Source organism: Bipolaris victoriae (assembly GCF_000527765.1).
Source record: "Bipolaris victoriae FI3 unplaced genomic scaffold scaffold_82, whole genome shotgun sequence".
In the NCBI taxonomy this organism is placed as follows: domain Eukaryota; kingdom Fungi; phylum Ascomycota; class Dothideomycetes; order Pleosporales; family Pleosporaceae; genus Bipolaris; species Bipolaris victoriae.
The window spans coordinates 116,449-136,501 of record NW_014575310.1 but is presented as its reverse complement, the minus strand read 5'-3'; the positions used below and the strand labels follow the sequence as shown (position 1 = coordinate 136,501).

At 50.9% G+C, this 20,053-nt stretch overlaps 8 protein-coding genes across 8 annotated transcripts; 5 read left to right on the top strand and 3 right to left on the bottom strand.

Annotated features, from left to right (window-relative positions):
• Window positions 1–1,037: 1,037 nt before the first annotated feature.
• On the bottom strand, window positions 1,038–2,868 carry COCVIDRAFT_40356 (hypothetical protein; the record flags this gene model as incomplete). Its single annotated transcript, XM_014698223.1, has 3 exons — window positions 1,038–2,080; window positions 2,130–2,753; window positions 2,865–2,868. The coding sequence occupies 3 exons, from the start codon at window positions 2,866–2,868 to the stop codon at window positions 1,038–1,040; spliced, it is 1,671 nt and encodes a 556-aa protein (XP_014553709.1).
• A 963-nt stretch (window positions 2,869–3,831) lies between these two features.
• COCVIDRAFT_106986 (hypothetical protein) lies at window positions 3,832–5,923 on the top strand (the record flags this gene model as incomplete). The annotated part of the gene is made up of 2 exons (XM_014698222.1): window positions 3,832–4,324; window positions 4,548–5,923. The coding sequence occupies 2 exons, from the start codon at window positions 3,832–3,834 to the stop codon at window positions 5,921–5,923; spliced, it is 1,869 nt and encodes a 622-aa protein (XP_014553708.1).
• A 1,261-nt stretch (window positions 5,924–7,184) lies between these two features.
• On the top strand, window positions 7,185–7,862 carry COCVIDRAFT_106975 (hypothetical protein; the record flags this gene model as incomplete). Its single annotated transcript, XM_014698221.1, has 2 exons — window positions 7,185–7,350; window positions 7,429–7,862. The coding sequence occupies 2 exons, from the start codon at window positions 7,185–7,187 to the stop codon at window positions 7,860–7,862; spliced, it is 600 nt and encodes a 199-aa protein (XP_014553707.1).
• A 204-nt stretch (window positions 7,863–8,066) lies between these two features.
• COCVIDRAFT_18499 (hypothetical protein) lies at window positions 8,067–8,785 on the bottom strand (the record flags this gene model as incomplete). Its single annotated transcript, XM_014698173.1, has 2 exons — window positions 8,067–8,422; window positions 8,506–8,785. 2 exons carry the CDS (start codon window positions 8,783–8,785, stop codon window positions 8,067–8,069), a joined length of 636 nt encoding a protein of 211 aa, XP_014553659.1.
• Window positions 8,786–10,934: 2,149 nt separating this feature from the next.
• Window positions 10,935–12,438, top strand: COCVIDRAFT_106988 (hypothetical protein; the record flags this gene model as incomplete). The annotated part of the gene is made up of 2 exons (XM_014698220.1): window positions 10,935–11,240; window positions 11,305–12,438. 2 exons carry the CDS (start codon window positions 10,935–10,937, stop codon window positions 12,436–12,438), a joined length of 1,440 nt encoding a protein of 479 aa, XP_014553706.1.
• An 890-nt stretch (window positions 12,439–13,328) lies between these two features.
• Window positions 13,329–14,882, top strand: COCVIDRAFT_107009 (glycoside hydrolase family 10 protein; the record flags this gene model as incomplete). The annotated part of the gene is made up of 2 exons (XM_014698219.1): window positions 13,329–13,506; window positions 13,786–14,882. 2 exons carry the CDS (start codon window positions 13,329–13,331, stop codon window positions 14,880–14,882), a joined length of 1,275 nt encoding a protein of 424 aa, XP_014553705.1.
• Window positions 14,883–16,206: 1,324 nt separating this feature from the next.
• COCVIDRAFT_107088 (hypothetical protein) lies at window positions 16,207–17,511 on the top strand (the record flags this gene model as incomplete). Its single annotated transcript, XM_014698218.1, has 1 exon — window positions 16,207–17,511. One exon carries the CDS (start codon window positions 16,207–16,209, stop codon window positions 17,509–17,511), a length of 1,305 nt encoding a protein of 434 aa, XP_014553704.1.
• A 404-nt stretch (window positions 17,512–17,915) lies between these two features.
• On the bottom strand, window positions 17,916–19,942 carry COCVIDRAFT_107042 (hypothetical protein; the record flags this gene model as incomplete). The annotated part of the gene is made up of 5 exons (XM_014698217.1): window positions 17,916–18,245; window positions 18,366–18,697; window positions 18,745–18,907; window positions 18,955–19,602; window positions 19,667–19,942. 5 exons carry the CDS (start codon window positions 19,940–19,942, stop codon window positions 17,916–17,918), a joined length of 1,749 nt encoding a protein of 582 aa, XP_014553703.1.
• Between the last annotated feature and the right edge of the window lie 111 nt (window positions 19,943–20,053).

Genomic DNA, 20,053 nt, shown 5'->3' with positions numbered 1-20,053 from the left:
AGAGATACTAAACTCTTAGAAGATACTAGAATATCTAGAGATACTAAAGATATTAGAGATATTAGAGGCTTAGCTAGATACTAGACTAGAAGTAATAAGAATATATAAATAGATAGATTTTATTATTTACTCTTATTATAATTAACTTAAATTATACTTTCTTACTAGTTACTTTACTTAATAAGATTATTACTTATTAGTCTATTTAATATAGATTAGTAGTTATAAAATCTTTATTACCTTCTATTTAAGTATATTATTCTACTATATTGCTAGATAAACTCTTACGGCGCTCTTTATACTATCTTACTCGCTCTAACCTAGATCGAGCTTAGAGAAGTATTAGCACCCAACCCCGTGTAACATAGCGCTAAATAAATATTATAGGTTAGTTTTAGTTTATTTAGTTTAGATTACACTTAGCGTATAAAGAATGAGCTATATTAGCTATATCTATAAGCTTAGAGAAAAATCTATATACATCAAAGTTAAGTATATACTTATTAACTATTTTCTTATTAAGCTTAGTTCAATTTATAATTTTAAGCTAGTAATTCTTTTATAGAGTCTATCTTACGCGTTAGTTACTTAGTATTAACTAAGTAATATTAAAGATAGCTATAGTACGTTAAAGAGAGAGATTTGCGTCTTATTTAAGTGTCTAAAGGGTAAGCTATACCTAGTATTTGCTAGAGGGCTCTATCTGCTATTATTGTTGCGACATTAGGGTAGGGTGGTAGTTTTAGTGAGGGCTTGGCAAAAGTGTCTGGCGAAGCCGGGTGTACGACGAACCCGTGAGGTACGTTAGAGCTAAAAATGTACATATATATATTGAAAGATAAGAGTAATTTCTAAAAATAACTAGTCTGCACTATATCGAAGATATGGCCGATAGGATAAACTACACCTAACTCCATTTTGAATTCTTAAAGTACTAAGTGACGAAATTCCTAGCGCCGAGACGATGCCTTGGTATCATGATGTGGACAAGAAGAAAAGAAAGAGGTTGCCCAGCCAAGGGCTCACATTTGTGCACACTAGGTTGGGAAGACTTTGCGAAGAATGCGCCTCCATTTTGGAAGATTTTGCTCTTCGTCTTCATCGCTGGTGGGTGCTTGGTGAGGGCCAAGCATGGCTAGAGCCCGTTGTCGGGCCCATTCTCTGCGACTTTGCGCAGGGTCGCAGTTTTGGAATTGTTGCGAAGACGATGCGTTGGCTGGCAAATGTGGTGCTGGAGGGCCTGATGGCGACGTCATTGCCATTTCAATGTCACTTGGTCGAGATTGCGTTCGGTGTGGCGCGCTAAAGATTCTGCGTCCTGTGATGGCTCCGCCAATTCGACTACCGAGTGATGCCTGAGCCATTGTCGGTCGAGCGGGCGAGGCCGGTGATGCTGATGGGTCCAGATTCATAGCCGTAGTTGAGCTTGGTTGGGCGTTCCCTGCACGGGCACTGCGCGCCCGGATGCGGTTGATGTGCCGCTCCCGCCGGACCATGATGTTTGTGATCTTGACTGGGCACACGCCCGTTGGCAACACGCTCCGCTTGCACATGGGACACAATGATGAGTGACCGAGTAGAAAGGGATCGATGCACTCGGGGTGAAAGATGTGGTGGCAAGGGAGCTCTCGAACTTGAGATTCGTTTGGCTCGAAGTCATCCATGCAGATGGGACAAGTGGGTTGTGACCAAGAACTGGACATGGACGATTTTGGTAGTTCGGGGGCAGATGAGTGACGAGTTAGAGTGGGTTTGTGACCAGTCTCGGCATTTGCAGCAGAAGATGGGCCGGCGTTTGATGACGTGAGGGGTTCCGGGTTGGCCTTTTCTGAGTGACTCGAACCACGTCCAGAAAAGGTGTGTATTGGTAGCTTGTCGAGTACTTGCTGCGACACGTTGAGACGCTTTACACCCAGTGCTTCGAGGTCGACCTGGCCGTTGAGAACGCGTTGGCGAAGGTCGTTGCGACGTCTTCGCTGGATGATGTGCATAACGACAGAGGTGAAACTAACAGCAACAAGCAGGATGGCCAGTACGATGACAAGGAAGACCCAGAGACTGGGAAGTTGACTGGTAGAGTCTGGGTAGAGTGTCAGTACAGTGTATGCAAAGAGACAGTCGCTACTGACCTGTACCGATGTTGGCCCAGAGGCGGATATAGTCGGTCGTGTTGTATATCTGGGACAGTTGATCTGCGTGGGGTACGTCACTCAAGTTTCCAGAGTAGAGGTTCAGCTGGTCCATGATGTTGGATCCAGTCATGGAGGAAACGGCATAGGTTGGGAAATTGTTGCGCGACTGCCAGCTTCCGCCATCCTCGAGGTTCCATGCGGCATCGTTGAGCACGGGGGGTTTTGCATTGCTATCGCCGGGCAGGTAGGTGATGAAGGCTTTGGTCGAGTGCTTGCGTGCCTCGGTGAAGTACTCGATGGTGCATTGGGGCGAGTACCAAGGCGCAACGGCAATAAGGGCGTAGTCCTTGTCGCTCGGCAGGTTTTCTAGGCGCGTGGCGTTGGCGGGGACGTACTGAGCCTGGGCCTCTTTGCAGCCGGAAGTGTAGACCTGGGGGACATAGAGGATGCCAAAGGGATCCTGGTCGGGGTCTATGCCTTTGGTGGAGAGGGTCTGGATGTTGTTGAGGATGTTGTAGCGGAAGCCGAGGGACTCGTTGAGCGACTGGAACTGGTTGTTGTCGTAGTCGATGAAGTGAGGGTCGGGGAAGTCAATGGTGAAGATGGCGATGCGTTGGGCAGCTGTATGGTGTCGTGTCAGTCAGCAGGTCGAGAGTGGTGGGTAGAGGGCAGTGGACAGTGGACAGTGGACAGTGGACAGTGGGGAGTGAGCAGCAAGCGGGTGTGACGTACACATGGTGGAAGGCGCAACAGGGGCGGACTAGACGGGCGTCGCTAGCATGCACCGGCTACACTACACGACACGACTACAGACCATGCTGAGGGCAACGAGGGCGAGGAAGGCGACAATGGCGACGATAGCGACGACAAAGCGGAGAGGGCGGAAGCGAGGCAGATGGCGGGCACGTCGTCGGGGCAGTCAGCGGCAGCCGTGGTGACGAATGCAGATGGCCTCGCGCCAGCGGTGGCTAGAGAGCGGAGGGAGAGGCTGGTGCGTGTGCGTGGGCACAGCCGCGTCGCCCGTGCGGAGTTCAGAAACGCCGAACGCGGCCCATTACTGGACTAACTATACTTACCACTGGGTTACTCCTTTGCGCCCACGCATACGCATTACCATACTACTACCCAAGCACCAGCATACGGATGCATCCATGCAAGTGCATGTTTCCATGGGAGCATGGCTAGCAAGTAGCTGGGCACGGCCGCCGCTGAGGGTTGGCTGGCGACAACATGGCCTGCAGCAGCGCACACGGCAGCTCGTTTCCCGGGCATGATGACGTCGGGGGGTGCCTGTGGATATGGATGTATGCATGTACATAGTGTGTCGATATGTCCATCTATGTACTATTGTTACTACCAGGTACACCACACAGCACAGTAAGTCGATGGCGGGTGTGCGGTGGCTGCGGCAGCCACCCATGAGGCGCAGCTTGGCACCACGGCCAGCATGAGCACAGAGACCAACCACACCACGCCTTCACTCGACCGCCGTCGCTGTCGCCGTCGCTGGTGTTGATGCTGATGCTGATGCTGGTGCGCATCCTCGACTCGACCCCCATTAACTAGCAGCTCCGTCCAGCCATCGCCATCGCTGTCGCCATTGCCCGCCCCCCTGTGTGCGCGCGCGCCTTCCCCGCATACCCCAGCGCGTCTCTCCTCCGCCTCTCCACCTTCGTCCGCAACTCACCACGCGCCCGACATGGCGCCCACCGGCCTCAGCGGCAAGGCCAAGGCCACAAAGCCCGGCTCCAAGCCCTCGCAGACTCCCCGCAGCCGCAACACTACCCCGTTGCCCAATGTGCGCGCCTCAGTCGAGCCTTCGTCGGCCTCGTCGCACTTTGGCGGCCGCCTCACCTCGTACCTGAAAAAGTGCCCCGTTACCGTCGAGGAGATTCTTGAGACGGCCGGCAATGGCTCCCACATTCCCTCGGGCAAGCAGCTGCTGACCATGCGCGACAACATCGAGAAGACGGTACTGAAAAATGTAGAGTCGCGCTGTGTCCAGTCAGAAGGCGCCCTGAGGGAGCTCATGAGCCTCAAGAAGAGCCGCGCCCCGCGTGACCGAGAAAAGGACAAGGCAGCCGACGACCGCGATCGCAAACACAAGCTCAAAAGGGTCAACCCCAAGCACGACGACAATGGAAAACACCCCCCCGCAGTCGGTGCCCACGGCGTCACCAGGCAGGACGGAGGTGACAAAGGCAAGTCCACTGTTCCAGCCCCCTCATCTTCACCGTCGTCTTTGTCTTCTTTTCCTTGAAGACGGCTATGCAATCACAAGCCCTTTCTTACCTGGCCTGCCCTACATTCCCCCATGCATCAATAAGCTCAGCTATAGCTCAGCTATGGCTCCCCCGCGCATGTCATTTAGGCTCAGGGCCATGCGATCCAACAGCTCGCTAACTCACCCACCAGACAACTCCTCAGCAATATCCTCCCCTGTCTCACAAGCACCGCCCTCGGCTAGTGGCGCAGGCCCAGCAGACGCCCCTTCACCCAGCGCCTCTGACGTCTCTCACCAACCCGCCCCCGCCCCTGCCGTCCCACAGTTCCAGACCTTTGGGCCCGACCCCGCCAAGTTCGATGACCCTACCATATATCACATCCGAGAGGTGACTCCGGGCATGTCGATAGAAGAGAAGAAGGAAATTTACTGTGTCGCTCAATTCCCTGTTACCGATCTGCGCGACAAGATAGCCGGCTCGCCCCCAGACAAGGACTTTTCCAATGCGAAGCCGCCGTCACAGGTCAATGCCACGGTATTTGCCAATTATGTCGAGCCATACATTAGGCCTCTAACAGAAGAAGACGTTGCTTTCTTGAAGGAGCGGGGGGACCGGGTAGCGCCCTTTGTGTTACCCAGACGTGGCCCGCGACACTACAAGGAGATTTGGGCGGAAGAAGACGGATCCATGCACATTGACTCGAATGACCAGCGGCCACCTCCCAACGTCCCGCGTGGTTCAGCTGAAGACATATCAGACGATGTGCTGGAAACAGACCAAGTATCAGCTGGTCCTTTACTGTCCCGCTTACTGGCCACACTACGACCAGAAGGACGGGGCAACCAGAACAACCAAAATGAGACAAACGGCATTGGCGGAGATGCCATGGACATTGACGAGGGCGCAGGCGCACCACCAGACATGAGTAATACCAACTCTCTTGCTGCTGCATCCCAACTCCCCGATCTCGTCCAGCCTGGCTGGAAGCCCCCAGTCCAAGGTGCACGCACTGACTTTGTGGGCATGGAGGATCGTTTACTCATGGAACTCAAGCATTTTGGCTTCATTTCTGAGACGGACGCCGAAGCCCAGTCATACGATTCTCACTTTGACGATGAAGTCGCGCAGCGCCTGCGCTTTCTGCAGGAAGAGCTCCGCAAACAATCCATCATCAACGGCGCGCGAAAACAGCGTCTCCTAGAGCTCACAGAAGAGCGTATAGCCCAACAGGAATACAATACCATAGCCGACGACCTGGACAACCAGTTAAATGCAGCATATCTTAAGCGCAATCGCAATCTTGGTAAAGGCAAGAAACAAAACAAGCGGCCTGGCGGCGCAGGTGGTGGCAGCCATCCTGTCGCCAACGCTGGCATCTCGAGGCCAGGCGTTGGCGAGCCAATCCGAACGCTCATGGAGAGGAGAACACAATGGCTCAACACCATCGGGCCGGTAGTCAACTACGGCAAAACTGGTCTACCAACCGAGACCATTTTTGGCGAGGATAAGATGAAGGAACTGGAGAATAGAGAGGTGGAGATTTGGAACACCGAGGCAGAAGAGTAGCTGTTTGTACTCTACCAGGCATTGCATTGGCGGGTCTGCCATGGCGTTCATCTGTTGTTCTAGGCCGCACTGCAGATTCAGCTCTTGTATGTATACGAGCATTGGGTTAACAAAAGGCGTTAGCCGGCAGGCCAATGTTACCATAATATCCATCACTACATTACGCACTGCGCTACGAACACGTTTACTCTCTCTTATCTTCTCTCGCTCCCCCGACTAGTCCTGCCCTGGATGGTGGCGTGTGCAATATGTATGGTAACGTTTAGGCGCATACTCTAACCCTTGGCAACAGTGGCGTGTCACCTGTCGTGGCGTCCTGGTCCATTTACCCAGCCCGCATATTCGAGAACCGCCATTGAACGGTTCTGCCCCCCACAACCTTGCACAACCAATGCCCATGGTCTCAAGGTATTTTAGGTAATTCTTTTGTCATGTTTCCCATGTCGCAATTGTGCTGACAGCACACGCACCATGCGCAAGGCCATTGATGAAGAACACGAACCCTCGACCAATGCACTACTCCAGCCATTGCTAGAAAAGAGAAAAGAAAAAAAAAGTTTAATGATCCCTCACACTCGCTAAAGCAGCCAAAGTTTCCCCAGAAACAGCCCAGCCCGCAATCTACCGTTCCGTCTCCGTGTCGTGACCTCGACCGGGTCTTTCAATCTATTATATTGGAGACTCTCGCCTATCTAGCATGCTGCAATCCACCTCGAGGCCAAACACAGGTAGTCTATAGGTTTATTGCAGCAAAGTTTGCTCGAGAAGCCGACAGTTCCAGAGCGACGGCTGCCCTGCGTTCAGCCCATGCAGCTTTCCATCTTCTCCACGGCCTGCCTCCCGTGTCCACAAGTCTACAAGCAATATAGACGAGTGCAGCTTCATATCGCACGCATGGCAACCATGCCTGGTTCGTTGCTGTCTCCGAGGCGGCGATACAGGAGCTGAACGAAAGCCAGCAGCTACTACCAACGATTGGCCATCTTGTTTCGAGCTTGTTGTATGTGGTTCCCAATCAGCTGCCTTGCTCTGCATTGCGCAGGGGGCAGGTGATTGATGCTAGTACAGAACTATCTTGAGACTAAAAGTATGTAGCGTTGCACCACCTGAGGTTCTAGGTCGCATACTCGCAGTCCGTGGCAACATATAAGTCATGTATGCCCATGATCTGACAATGTGAACATTATCTTTGTGCATCTTGTAGCAACTTTGACTTTCAGTTGACTGCATTTTGATTTCGTTTACCTTGAAGCAACCCACCATGAAGTGTACATTGGCTACCCTTGTGCTTGCGGCCGTCGCAGCTGCTGCACCAACATACCAAGCCCCAGATTCCTTCCAGATCAAAAGCGTTGTATCTGGCGGCTCAGGATGTCCTCAAGGTAGCATCGACATTGATTGGACTGAGCAAGGCATTCTACCCATCTGTACGTTCTCTCCCATGTCATCCTTTCCCCCTAACACTCCTTCTTTGGGTATGCATGCTGACCCACAAACCTCAATAGACTTCAACAAACAGTTCACGGCACGCGTAGGCAGCGGCAAAGGTCCCGAAGAGTCACGAAAGAACTGCCAAATCAATCTCGGTCTCGAGTTCAGCCCTGGCTTCTCCTTCGCCGTTTTCAGCGCCGACTACTCTGGCTGGGGCGAGCTTGACTCTGGCGTCACGGGCGTTGTAAAGTCAACCTATTACTTTTCCGGCGAGCAAGACCAAACCTCATCAGCGCTCGTCATCGCCGGTCCATTCAACGGCAAATACTACAAGCAGGATAACGTGCCGGCGGTAGTGTGGTCACCCTGTGGCCAGGACGCCTTGTTCAACATTAACAGCGAGGTTGCCTTGACGCCATTTGCTACGCCTGCTAATGGCGTGCTTGCTGCAACCAAGGAGTCTGGAAGGTTTACGTCCAAGTTGTACTTTCAGTGGAAGAAGTGCTGAGCTCGGTATACTGTCATCATGGGAGTTGACGGACTGGTATTTTGTTATGCTTCGTAGAACATGGTTGTCTTCTGTTCCAAAGCCTTGTCATGTAAAATGTATCACTCAAATCAAAACGATGTTTTATTGCACATTCATTTAGGTGCTCCGAATCATCGGGCGTGGTACCATGCGATGCTTCATCGCCTCTCCACTGTCTTTCCATCACCTGCTCACCTCTCTCTCTTGACTCCTCCCTTTCGCAGCTGACCTCACTCTGCCCAACACATCCTGCTCCCACTGCTCACGATCCCGCCTTGCCTGCTCCTCCTTTTGTTTCTCCTCATCCCTCAATCGCTTCCTCACTTCCATCAGCGCTTTCCCTAGTAGGTTCTCGCCCCAAAATTCGCGATTTAGCATGGCATCTGCCTGCTTGAATCCAATGCCCCACACGCAGTCGAACGGACTCGCCTCGACCAGCTCGCATTCACCCGTTGCAAGCAGCATATGCCGCAAGCGCTCTGCATGTCGGCTAATAGTAAACTTGTAATATGATGCCTGCACAACAACGTCGAATTTATCTATTTCAGTATCCATCCGATGGTTAGTTCTCTCTCATGACGACAAAGAAGAAAGTGCGATACTGGGAAACGGGAAAACGTACGCTTGTCCCATACTGCCTGATCGAAGCCCTGCACCTTGCGCCCCAGTCCCTTGTGCTTGCGTGGATCGGTTGTTCGCAGCATTTTTTGTGCCGTGTCATTGTCGTTGAAAAGCAGCGCTTTTTGAATCATCATATACATTTCGCATGTCGCATACGTAGTGCCTGAGACGGTGAAGGGAGAGGCGTACCATTGGCAGAGGTAGCCATTACTTTCACCATGTTTCCAAAAGAAGATGGGTTCAGAAGAGCATGGGGGGTCGGTTGGTGCTAGTTCTGACATTTTTCTTCTTCTTCTTCTTCTTCTTCTCTCTCTCTTCTTCTGCCAGATGGGAACCGTGCTATGTGGACTAAGGCTGGTGTTGTTCAAGATGTTGTTTGGAGTACTCGAGGACAAGATACAGGTTGAGCATGTGAAGTCGCACCGAAGTCGCAGGGAAGTCTCCATTTAATATAGATACGTCGGTTGAGATGTGACTCAAATATCTGGAGTCTTTTGTTTGGTTGTCGTTATGCTTTGAGCACTAGGATCAGTTTTGTACCGTGCGTCAAAGCCAGTTACGCCCTTTTTTGTTTTATGCATTTCGTTTACCAGACTTTCTACAGTTTCGAGTTGGGACAGCCTTGCTATCTAAATCGGATTTGGCTTCTGATCTAGGGTGATTTTACAACTTACCATACAGTAATAAACCATCCTCTCCCAGCCTTGGTATATTACAACCCAAAGGGTAAGATTTCATGTTCGGTATTTAAAGCCCTGATATCTGGATGCGAGGGGGGACCGTATTTCTCTCAGGGCCCGAGTTGGTGAGTCATTTAGCGAGAGGGCGCAAGGCAGTCGACGGATCGACTACATGTGAGGACTTGCGATTTTGCATGTTCATTATTACAATCATCAAGCGCGAGCTTCTGTTCACAGTTGAAATGCAAAACGTGTGAATGCGTATGCAATCAGGGCCATAGGGCCAATATGAACACAGTTCCGTAAGGTGCCATCGAGTCACCAGATGGAAAGACATATTCAAGCACGTGACTATGGCTATAGCTACTGTCATAGCCGATGGCTCCGGAGCATGAAAAGAAGCTGCATTCTGCTTGCATATGAAAACGTATCGGAGCTTTCACAGCGCCAGATTTCCCTCGATGTATACTTTGTCATGCTTGTATATTCTATCATGCAAAAAACAAGTTCCATGGGTACTGCCACCAAACCTGACTCGAAACACGCGACAGTTTTTATAGCCAGACTAGCCGGCTCTAGGTAACGAGCAACTCTCTGGGCCCGGGCTTACCAACGTACTACTGCAAATCACCCAGATGACAAATGGCATGCGCCCAAGGACGCCCGGCAGCTGCTGACACCTGCTTGGTACTATGTATACTTGCACAGTGATGTCTTTGGACAAGACCTTGCTCATCTGAAACCATATTGTCAGCAATCTACTCGCCTTGGTTGCCTGTGCTGTGATACACGTTGTTCCACAACTTCGAGAGCGTGGAGCCCGCCAAGGGCGAAGCCCCATCCGGTCGCAACGGTAACCCTATCAACGTGCATTTGTCAGGCGACAGCCGCGGCTCGAAGCACAGAGTTGAGACCATGCAGTGGTAGTAGGTGTGTGGCCAGTCTGAAAACGGTGCAGGGTACAGTAGTAGGGTAGCAAAGAATTTCGTCCGTACTACACTAAACCTGATCGCGCTTCATCAACCGCTCATCAACACGCTGCTGGCAGAGATGCGGAATGCATGACTCGCCACCAGAGACAGATAGTCCACTTTTGCAGACCGCTGAAAGTACGTCCGGCGGGGCAAAGATACTCTTAGGACCAAGGAGAGATGAACAAGTCTCTTGGCAGGGTTGCCTCTATGTAGTAATTTTGTACATACACACGCCTCAGCAATGGCGATGGCGATGTGGGTGGGTTTCGTCCTGTGGCCGGCCAGCAGCATATATTTGTCAGAATCTCGAGAACAGGCCCGAATGCGACAGCGCGAATGGAAAGAATCGATATATACGGGCCTCGGCAGATGGCGAGGGGTGATCGTGGTGGTGCAAAAGGGTTAAGACTGCTGGATGGAGGTGAAAGAGGGCGGACAGCTGGTGAGGGGCAGGTGGGATGATGCAAGCATGCAAGCCTAGACTGGTACTCGCCCCGCGATTCTGCGGCTGCAAGTGGGGCGGCAGCGTCGCAAGGTCACTGCCAAGCTAACGCGAAAACCGCCAAACCCACCACGATTCTCCACCAGCTGCCGAACCACTTACCGAGGACAGATGCCAGACCAGAGGCCGAGTCTGCGCGGCCGCAAGGTCAAGGCCATGTGCTGGTCCAATGTAGACTTTAAGTACCAGCCTTGAGCCTCTCACGGCCACCGCCTTATCCTCTACATTCCTGCCCATATACCCCATCCCAAAAAGTCCTTGTTCAGCGGCCACAATGTCTCCAGGCAAGGTTTCCACGCTGGATTTCGAAAAGTTCTACAACATTGTCGACGGCCAGCAGCGCAGCTCCGACCAGATTCACCACGGCATCAATCCCGCCACAGGCCAGGAGCTGTGGGACGTGCCCATTGCCAGCGAGAAGGATCTCAACGACGCTGTTGCCTCGGCCAAGAAGGCCTTTCCAGCATGGAGGGATATGCCCGTTGAGGAGAGGAAAGCCTTGCTGGCCAAGGTCATGGAATCCTTCCAACAGCACAACGACGAGTTTGTCAACCTGCTGTGTAAGGAGTCCGGAAAGCCGGTACGTACTTGAATAGACGAGCATGCTACTGTCTTTGATTAGCACTGTGCTGATAACGAGATAGAGGAAGTGGGCTGCCTTTGAAGTTGGTGGCGTCGCGGCTTTCATGGGCCATCACCTTACGCTCGATGTGCCCACTGAGAAGCTCGAGGATGACGAGAAGACCGTCTACACCGAGTACTCGCCGCTTGGTGTCTGCGCTGCCATCTGTCCTTGGAACTTTCCCTTGATCTTGATGGTCGGAAAGGTTGCGCCCGCGCTCCTGACAGGAAACTGCATGATTGTCAAACCATCGCCCTTTACACCCTACACTGCTCTGAAATATGTTGAGCTTGCCCAAGAGATTCTTCCACCAGGCGTTCTCCAAGTGGTTGGCGGCAACAATGAACTCGGTGTCCAGATGTGTCTGCATCCTGATATCGCCAAGATCAGCTTTACCGGATCTACCGCCACTGGAAAGAAGGTCATGGAGACATGCGCAAAGACTCTCAAGCGTGTCACGCTCGAGCTCGGAGGAAACGATGCATCCATCATCCTGCCCGATGTGGATATCAAGAAGGTCGCACCAGAGGTTGTCATGGGTGCTTTCCAGAACTCTGGCCAAGTTTGCGTTGCCACGAAGCGAATCTACATCCACGAGTCCATCTACAAGGAGTTCCTCCAAGAGATGGTCAACTTTACCAAGCAAATCAAGGTGGGAAGCCCAGATGACGGCGACAACATGCTGGGACCTGTTCAGAACCAAATGCAATACGAGCGCGTCAAGGGCTTCTTCGAGGACAGCAAGTCCAAGGGCTACAATTTCGCCGTTGGCGAGCCCGATGTCGCTGCTAGCAAGGGATTCTTCATCACGCCCACTATCATCGACAACCCGCCAAACGACTCTCGTATTATTCAGGAAGAGCCATTCGGCCCTATCGTTCCTACACAGCCATGGTCAGATCTGGAAGAGGTGATTGCGCGGGCCAACAACACAAACACTGGCCTTGGCGCCTGCGTGTGGGGTAAGGACGTGGAAAAGGCAAGCAAAATTGCACGACGCTTGGAAGCGGGCTCCGTGTTTGTCAATTCGTTCGAGAAGCCCACGCCCCAGGCTCTGTTTGGCGGCCACAAGGAGTCTGGCATTGGTGGCGAGTGGGGAAAGACAGGTCTGCTCGCATACTGCAACCCTCATGTGATTCATGTATACAAGTCGTAGAAGGGCAAACCTTAATCAGTGGTGCGAGGCACGTCTTAGATTGAATGTAAGCATCAGTTGACAAGAGTCAAAAGCTTAACGGCATCCAGCTTGCACGTAATTTCTGTGCCGAGTCCAGGGAAGGTGGATGAAGCATTTCATAACCGGCCCCGAACCCCCAAACGCCATGCAGGTCCCGCGCTTGGATGACACCTTGTCCGTATTGGGTTTAGTGTCTCATTTACATGAGACTCGGCTGCTGCTTCGCAACCGGGAAGGACTAAAGTAAGTAAGCAGACGCACAGGCATCGTGTCCAACCTCAGACTTTGACAATGCAACGACGCGCTCGCACACCACCTGCTTGCAAAATGTCCCCTTGGCGCTATAAAGAGCTCTGATTTTCATCTCTACCATTTTTTTCCTCTCTGCAAAAGAGACCTCCTCACTTCTTGCCCTCATCACTCCCTCATGCCGCAGTCTCCAACGTAGCAGATAGCGCTATCAAGCGCTTGCCGGTCTCGAGCGGGACGCATGGATCGCTGAAATGACTTCCCAGGATGGGTGGCGTTTCTACGGGTTTCATGAAACAACGTAAGGAACCACTGACCAAATTCCACCGACCCACTCCATGCTTGTTCCACCGAACACGGCATGTCACTCCATCTAAGTAATGTGGAAAAGGTATAAGATGCAGAGTCAACCTGCCCTATATTCGCTCAGAACTATTCTCCTGCATTCTCATCCCACACTCTCTATCTTTATTTGGAAGCGTGCTTCCGCGACCTTCTTTTCCTTGAGTTTGTTGAAATAGCATAGGAGCGAGCTCCTATCCTCTCCTTTCTTTTCACTTCCAACACGCCATTGCAACAACTCTCTTCTCCAATCGCAACACAAACTACATACAGCAACAATGCACTTCCGCGATGCATCCATCTACATGGCCGTCGTTGGCTTGACCTCGACGACGGCTCTCGCTGCCGTGGCTCCCTTTGGCCAGTGCGGCGGCGTCAACTACAAGGGCGACAGTGCCTGCGCTTCTGGCTCGCACTGCGTCAAGTACAACGACTGGTACAGTCAGTGTATTCCCGGTGGAGAATCTGCTGCTCCATTGCCCAGCTTGCCCAGCAAAGCCCCTGCTATGGAGCCTAACGGTACCGCACCTGTCGCCACCCCTGCTTCATCGCCTACTGAAGACGAGTCCTGCGATGCTGATGAGGAGGGCGGCGATGCTAACACGGACGCAAAAGAAGGGAACGACGAGTCCTGCGATGCCGACGAGGAGGGTGGCGATGCCGACACTGCGGGAAATGAAGGTGATGATGAGTCTTGTGAAGCTGATGACGAACCTGTTCCATCGCCATCTGCAGCTGCTAACACTGGTGGCAACACTGGTGTCAAGCCCGCTGCTTCTCCTTCTCCTTCTCCCTCTTCAGCTGCTGGCTCTGGTGGCAACTCTGGTGTTAAACCCACTCCTTCCCCGTCTCCGGCTACCGGCTCTGGCGGAAACACTCCTGCTCCCAACGTTGCTGGCAGCGGCCGCAACGGCGCCAAATGCAGTCTTGATGCTGCCTTCAAGGCCAAGGGCAAGAAATATGTTGGTGTTGCCACTGATCAATACACTCTCAGCGCGGGCAAGAACAAGGAGATCATTGTCGACAACTTTGGCTGCGTCACTCCTGAGAACAGCATGAAGTGGGATGCCACTGAGCGTAGCGAGGGACAATTCACTCTCGATGGTGCTAATGCCCTTGTCTCCTTCGCCACCGGAAACGGCAAACTCATCCGCGGTCACACTACCGTCTGGCACTCTCAGTTGGCTTCATGGGTCACTCAGATCCGTGACAAGGCCAAGCTCGAAGAGGTCATGGTTAACCACATCAAGAAACTCGTTGGTACTTATGCTGGCAAGATCTACGCCTGGGATGTTGTAAACGAAATCTTTGACGAGCAAGGTGGCTTCCGATCCAGTGTCTTCTACAACGTCCTCGGTGAAGGCTTTGTCTCTACCGCTTTCCACGCTGCCCACCAAGCCGATCCCCTCGCCAAGCTTTACATTAACGACTACAACCTTGACGGCGCAAACTACGGCAAGACAAAGGGTATGATTACCCACGTAAAGAAATGGATTGCCGACGGTGTTCCTATTGACGGCATCGGCTCCCAGTCCCACCTCAGCTCCCCAGGCACCCTTTTCCCCATCTCTGGTGTCCCTGCTGCTTTGAAGGCTCTTTGCGAAGCCGCTCCCGAGTGCGCGGTAACTGAGTTGGATATCAACCACGGTAAGCCCGCTGATTGGGTCACCGTCTTCGACGCTTGTGCCGATATCAAGAACTGTGTCGGTGTCACTGTTTGGGGTGTTTCTGACACCAACTCTTGGATCGGTGCTGCCGGTGGACCTCTCCTGTTTGACGGGTCCTTCAAGGCCAAACCGTCTTACAACGAGCTTTGCTCCGCTCTCGCTTAAGCCGTGGAGCTTTCTGTCTCTGATGCTTTTCATAGGCTTTCGGCATTTGGTGTAAATAAACTTCTTTTCTCTGTCAACTTTGTATTTATTAACACATTTTTTTTGAATATAAAACCTTGTGCAACCGATCTGAAGCCACTGTCTTTGCTTGAGAATGTCATGTACAACGTGAAACTTGGATACTGAAGAGATCATGTAGATTTGCAAGGACGATTAGGATGGCGCCCATGACTATGAAGATGAAAGCCCCAGAAAGTCAGCCTCGAATGCTTAATAATCTGATAGTATTGGAGGAGTCGAAAACGAAACATTGCCATTATTGCATCATCCTGGATATAATCCCTTCTTGGCTACCTACGTGCTGAAGTTGTACTTTCTAAGTAACTATGTATGTTCCTACCACAATTCCGGGTAGAGTATGCCATTTATCAGATCACCGTTGTAGATCATCTCTCCGGGTAAAACAAAGTTTATCGACAAGTGTCATTTTAAGTCTGCACTGTAACAGTGCTGTTTTCATGATCTTTATCCCACCACCCAACAGGCAGGCTACACAAGACTTTACTTACTGGTTTTGATTCGGGCGAGGCAATCATGTTATTTACGAGTGCTGTTTGGTCGTTAGTAGAGCTGATACAGCCTTGTATCAACCTCATCCAGGTTTCGATAGGTGGTTTGGCTTTGACCGACTTCGTATTTGGATCGAGATTGTCACCCGCTTCCTCCTTACCGTGCGGGGCAATGAACGAAAGGAACTAAACAACTGCTTAACACACAAAGATGCTTTCTCGGAAAATAGGATATGATTGATTGTGATCTTAACCTTCTGCATGATCCATGTAGAGGACCTTATCGCACATGGCAACCCGTCTTCTGGCTTGGCTTTCTTTGTTAATCATTCCTAGTGACGCCAACCATCTATGTATGGAATCCTAGAATCAGTTGAATGACTGTTCATTTGATGTGCGACACTAAACCAGGGTCGCATTCCTCGGATATGCTTTCTTTGTTACCCTAGATCATTTCTGGGCTGCACTTCCCCGTAGGGGTGGATCCTTTCAGGCGCTTACCTGTGAATAAGAGTTTGCCTGTAGCTCATTTGAATTTAGCGAATATGATCCAATTACGTGCTGACAGGTCATGGTTGTACAACTCGGAATATAACGTACCGAAGATGGAGGGGCAACGCCGGAGGGGTAAGGCCGGGGTACCTTTATACCGATACCCATCATCACATTTTCCAAGATGTAGGAATTACAGACCTGAACCTTGATACAGCATACAATTGATTTGATATTGGATCTAACGATATTTTACTACTAGGATGATGACGGACACGAAGAAACAGAAGAAATACGCTTTGATCGGGACAGGCGGCCGCTCCTCATTCTTCTACACTGCAATAGCAACAACGTACAAGACAACCTCTGCCATTGTAGCCTTATGCGACACGAACCAAACAAGGCTCGACTATGCAAACTCCCAGCTTCAGTCCCTCGGACACGTCCAAGTGCCTACATTCATAGCACAAGACTTTGACCGCATGATCCATGAGACGCAGCCCGACGAAGTCATCATCACAACTATTGACCGCACACACAACAAGTACATTGTCCGCGCGCTTGAACTCGGCTGCAACGTTGTAACAGAGAAGCCCATGACCATCGATGCGCCGCGGTGCCGGGAAATCTTCGATGCCGTCGAGCGCACTGGCCGAAAAGTACGAGTAACATTCAATTACCGATACGCACCGCACAACACCAAAATATGGGAGCTACTACGCAACGGTGCCATCGGAACCGTAACCAGCATTCACTTTGAATGGATGCTAAATACCTCTCACGGCGCTGACTACTTCCGGCGCTGGCACCGCGATAAGCGAAACTCGGGAGGGCTGCTGGTGCACAAGTCAACCCACCACTTCGACCTGGTAAATTTCTGGCTGCAGTCGCGCCCTGAAACTGTGTATGCGCAAGGCGACCTGCGCTTCTATGGGCGCGAAAACGCAGAAGCCAGAGGCACGACCGCGTTTTACGCTCGCGCTCACGGAAGCAAGGTAGCCGCCGCTGATCCTTTTGCGCTGCATATGGAGCAAAATGAAAAGCTGCGCCACATGTACCTGGATGCCGAGCACGAAGATGCGTACTACAGAGATCAGTCGGTGTTTGGAGACGGCATCAGCATTGAAGATACAATGTCGTTGTTGGTACGGTACCACAGCGGTGCGGTGCTTACATACTCGCTCACGGCGTATGCGCCGTGGGAAGGATTCCGAGTCTCGTTCAACGGAACAGGTGGGCGTCTGGAAATGGAGGTTGTAGAGAATAGCTATGTAAATAGCGGGGGTGCCCAGTCTCTTGAGGGCAGCCTCGAGACGAGAAGCATCACGCTGAGAAAGCTGTTCGAGAAGCCTGTCGACGTGGAGATTCCAGACAGTGTCGGAGCCCATGGGGGTGGCGATGAAGTGTTGCTGGCTGATTTGTTTGGGGAAGGGGGTGCGGAGATTGATGGGGATATGAGGGCTGCGAGCCATGTGGATGGCGCTTTGAGTATACTCACTGGTATATGTGGGAATAAAAGTATGGCAACGGGACAGGTCGTGAGAGTCAGTGATGTTTTTGACCTATGATTATGGTTAGTTGGGAATACACAAATGCTTTCAGGCATCGCAGCTGGGGTTGGGGTGTAACATCTCACATTGTGACAACCAAAGCTGCAAGTGCAGAAATTGCATGCTCATAGAAGACCAGAGAAAGTACAACTAGAATTTGTGCTTTGTGCATTCGTGTGTTGGCATGTAATGCATTTCTCCCTAATGAATCTCATCCTAGAATATCTTATTGGTGTAACCAGGGCCCAGCACTGACATCCAGCGCAATGAGCACTTTATTTTTAACACGTCCCGAACTGGGTTTTGCGAAATCGTCTATCTGGCCCAGCAATCTTCTTATAAGTCAGGATGTAGAGGATATCGAATGTTTGCACAGCATCGGACGACACTCAATCTATTGAAGATCTGTATTCGATGGATAATTATAGCCTTGGCCCTTCATGCCTACGCAAGCCTTTCTCCCATTCTTTAACCACATTTCTGAGGATTTTCCCTGTTCCACTCTTTGGGATTTTGTCAACAAACGCTATATCTTTCAACCACTTATACCGAGCCTTCTCTTCTTGAACATGTAATTTAAGTATCTCCCCGAGGCTTACATCATCTATCCCCCGGCAATCTCCTGCTTTCACTACATAGGCTTTGGGTGCCTCTCCAGTCCGCAGATCTGGAACAGGTATAACGCACACATCTGCAACTGCAATATGTGCTAAAAGGTGAGACTCTATCTCGGAAGGTGCTACTTGAAAACCCTGGTACGGTTATTATGACATGGATACTTGTAGGCTGGATAGAAATCAAGAGGCAATGATTTGCAACGAACAGAAGGGTACGATAGTGATCTTGCTAGAAGCAGGAACATTTGTACTCACATTAACCTTGATCAACTCCTTCAAACGATCAGTGATCCATAAGTGTTCATTCTTGCCTTGCTCACTAAGCCTGAACATTGCCTCATCCCCAGTTCTCAGCCATCCATCTGCGAGAAATGTTTCCTTACTAGCTTGATTGTTCTGGAAATATCCAAGAGAAGTAATAGAAGGGGAGCGCAGATAGAGTTCTCCAGGTGTATCTAGAGTTGTTATTTCGGTTCCATCAGGAGTAAGTAGTTTCGCTTCGTATCCACTGATTAAAGATCCAGACGAGCCAGGCGAAATGTCGTTCTCAACACTATTGGTTGCAACAACACATGACTCCGTAAGACCTAGCAGTGTCAATAGGTATGTAAATATATGCCACAGTTGAACATACCGTAAGCCTGACGAATCTTCCACTGTGGGAAAGCCTGCTCCAGCGCCAGCGCCATCTCTTTACCTAAGGGCGCTGCAGCTGTGAAGACGGCAGATATCGTACTGACGTCATACTTACTGACCAGTGCAGGAGATTGCAGGAGATTGAGAATGATGGGAGGAACCTGCAAGCATTAGCATGTTCTTCGGAGCCTCCAGTTCCATCGCCTACCAAATAAAGTATGCTAACTCTGAACATTTCAATAGCTTGCAAAAAGCCGTTGATTTCGTATTTTGGCATTATGACACATTGATCACCTCGATAGAGGCTAGTATGCGCGATTGCAACCAACGCATAGATGTGACTCAGCGGTAGAACGCAAATGCCGATATCCAACTCTGTCTTGTGTGCTGAATGTAGCCTTTCCTTTCGTATACTACGCTCCGTGGCGTGCATCTGGATAATATTGGAAATTACATTATAGTGAGAAATGAGAACGCCTTTGGGCGTTCCAGATGTGCCGCTCGAGTAGCAAAGGAACGCTACTTGCGATTTTGCTTGGCCGGGTGACCACGTGATGGGCTGTAGTGGAGGAAGGCTCTGACCTTCGGCAGCCAATCTCGACGCTGTTTTGAAGTAGCATGAACCATTATTTCGTTGGTCAGTTGCTACCTCTAGCAAAAATATGTGCCGACGTGGGATTCCAACAATATCTGCAGCTTTTATTGCAGTAGATAACAGCGAAGCACAAGTGAAAAGCGCTTTTGCACCAGCGGAGCGTAGTTGGGAAGTGAGCTCCTCAGCGGTACTCATGGCATTGACCGGAGTGACAATGCCGTTCAGACGCTGCACCGCCCATGCTACGGGAAGAGTATCAATCTGAGAAATTTTACCACTTTAGTATCAGTTTTCCGGTTCACACCCATGTCGGGGGGCTTCTTACACTATTGAAAGCGAAAATCCCCACTACTTTTTCCCACTGCGTTCCGGAGTTTACCTCCCATTCAAGGCTCTTTAGGAGACCTTTTGCGATTAGTGTCGTCCGTTGGCTAACTTCGTGTACATTATATCCTCTTCCCGAGATCCCACAAACAAACGGTCGATGAGATTGAGATAGCTTATGACGCCCATACTTTTCTTGTAGTAGGAAGTCAAAAATCGAGGTCGAGTCTGGTATCAAAGGCATTTGGGGAACCCATTTTGGAGGATGAAAAACCATTGTGAATAGTCTTTTCGACGATGCAGCTACCCACTGGGACCCCAGCTGGAAAACCTTTTTAATAAAGCTGGACTGTCTTTTACCTTTTGAAAGAGCCGGAGTCCGGGAGAG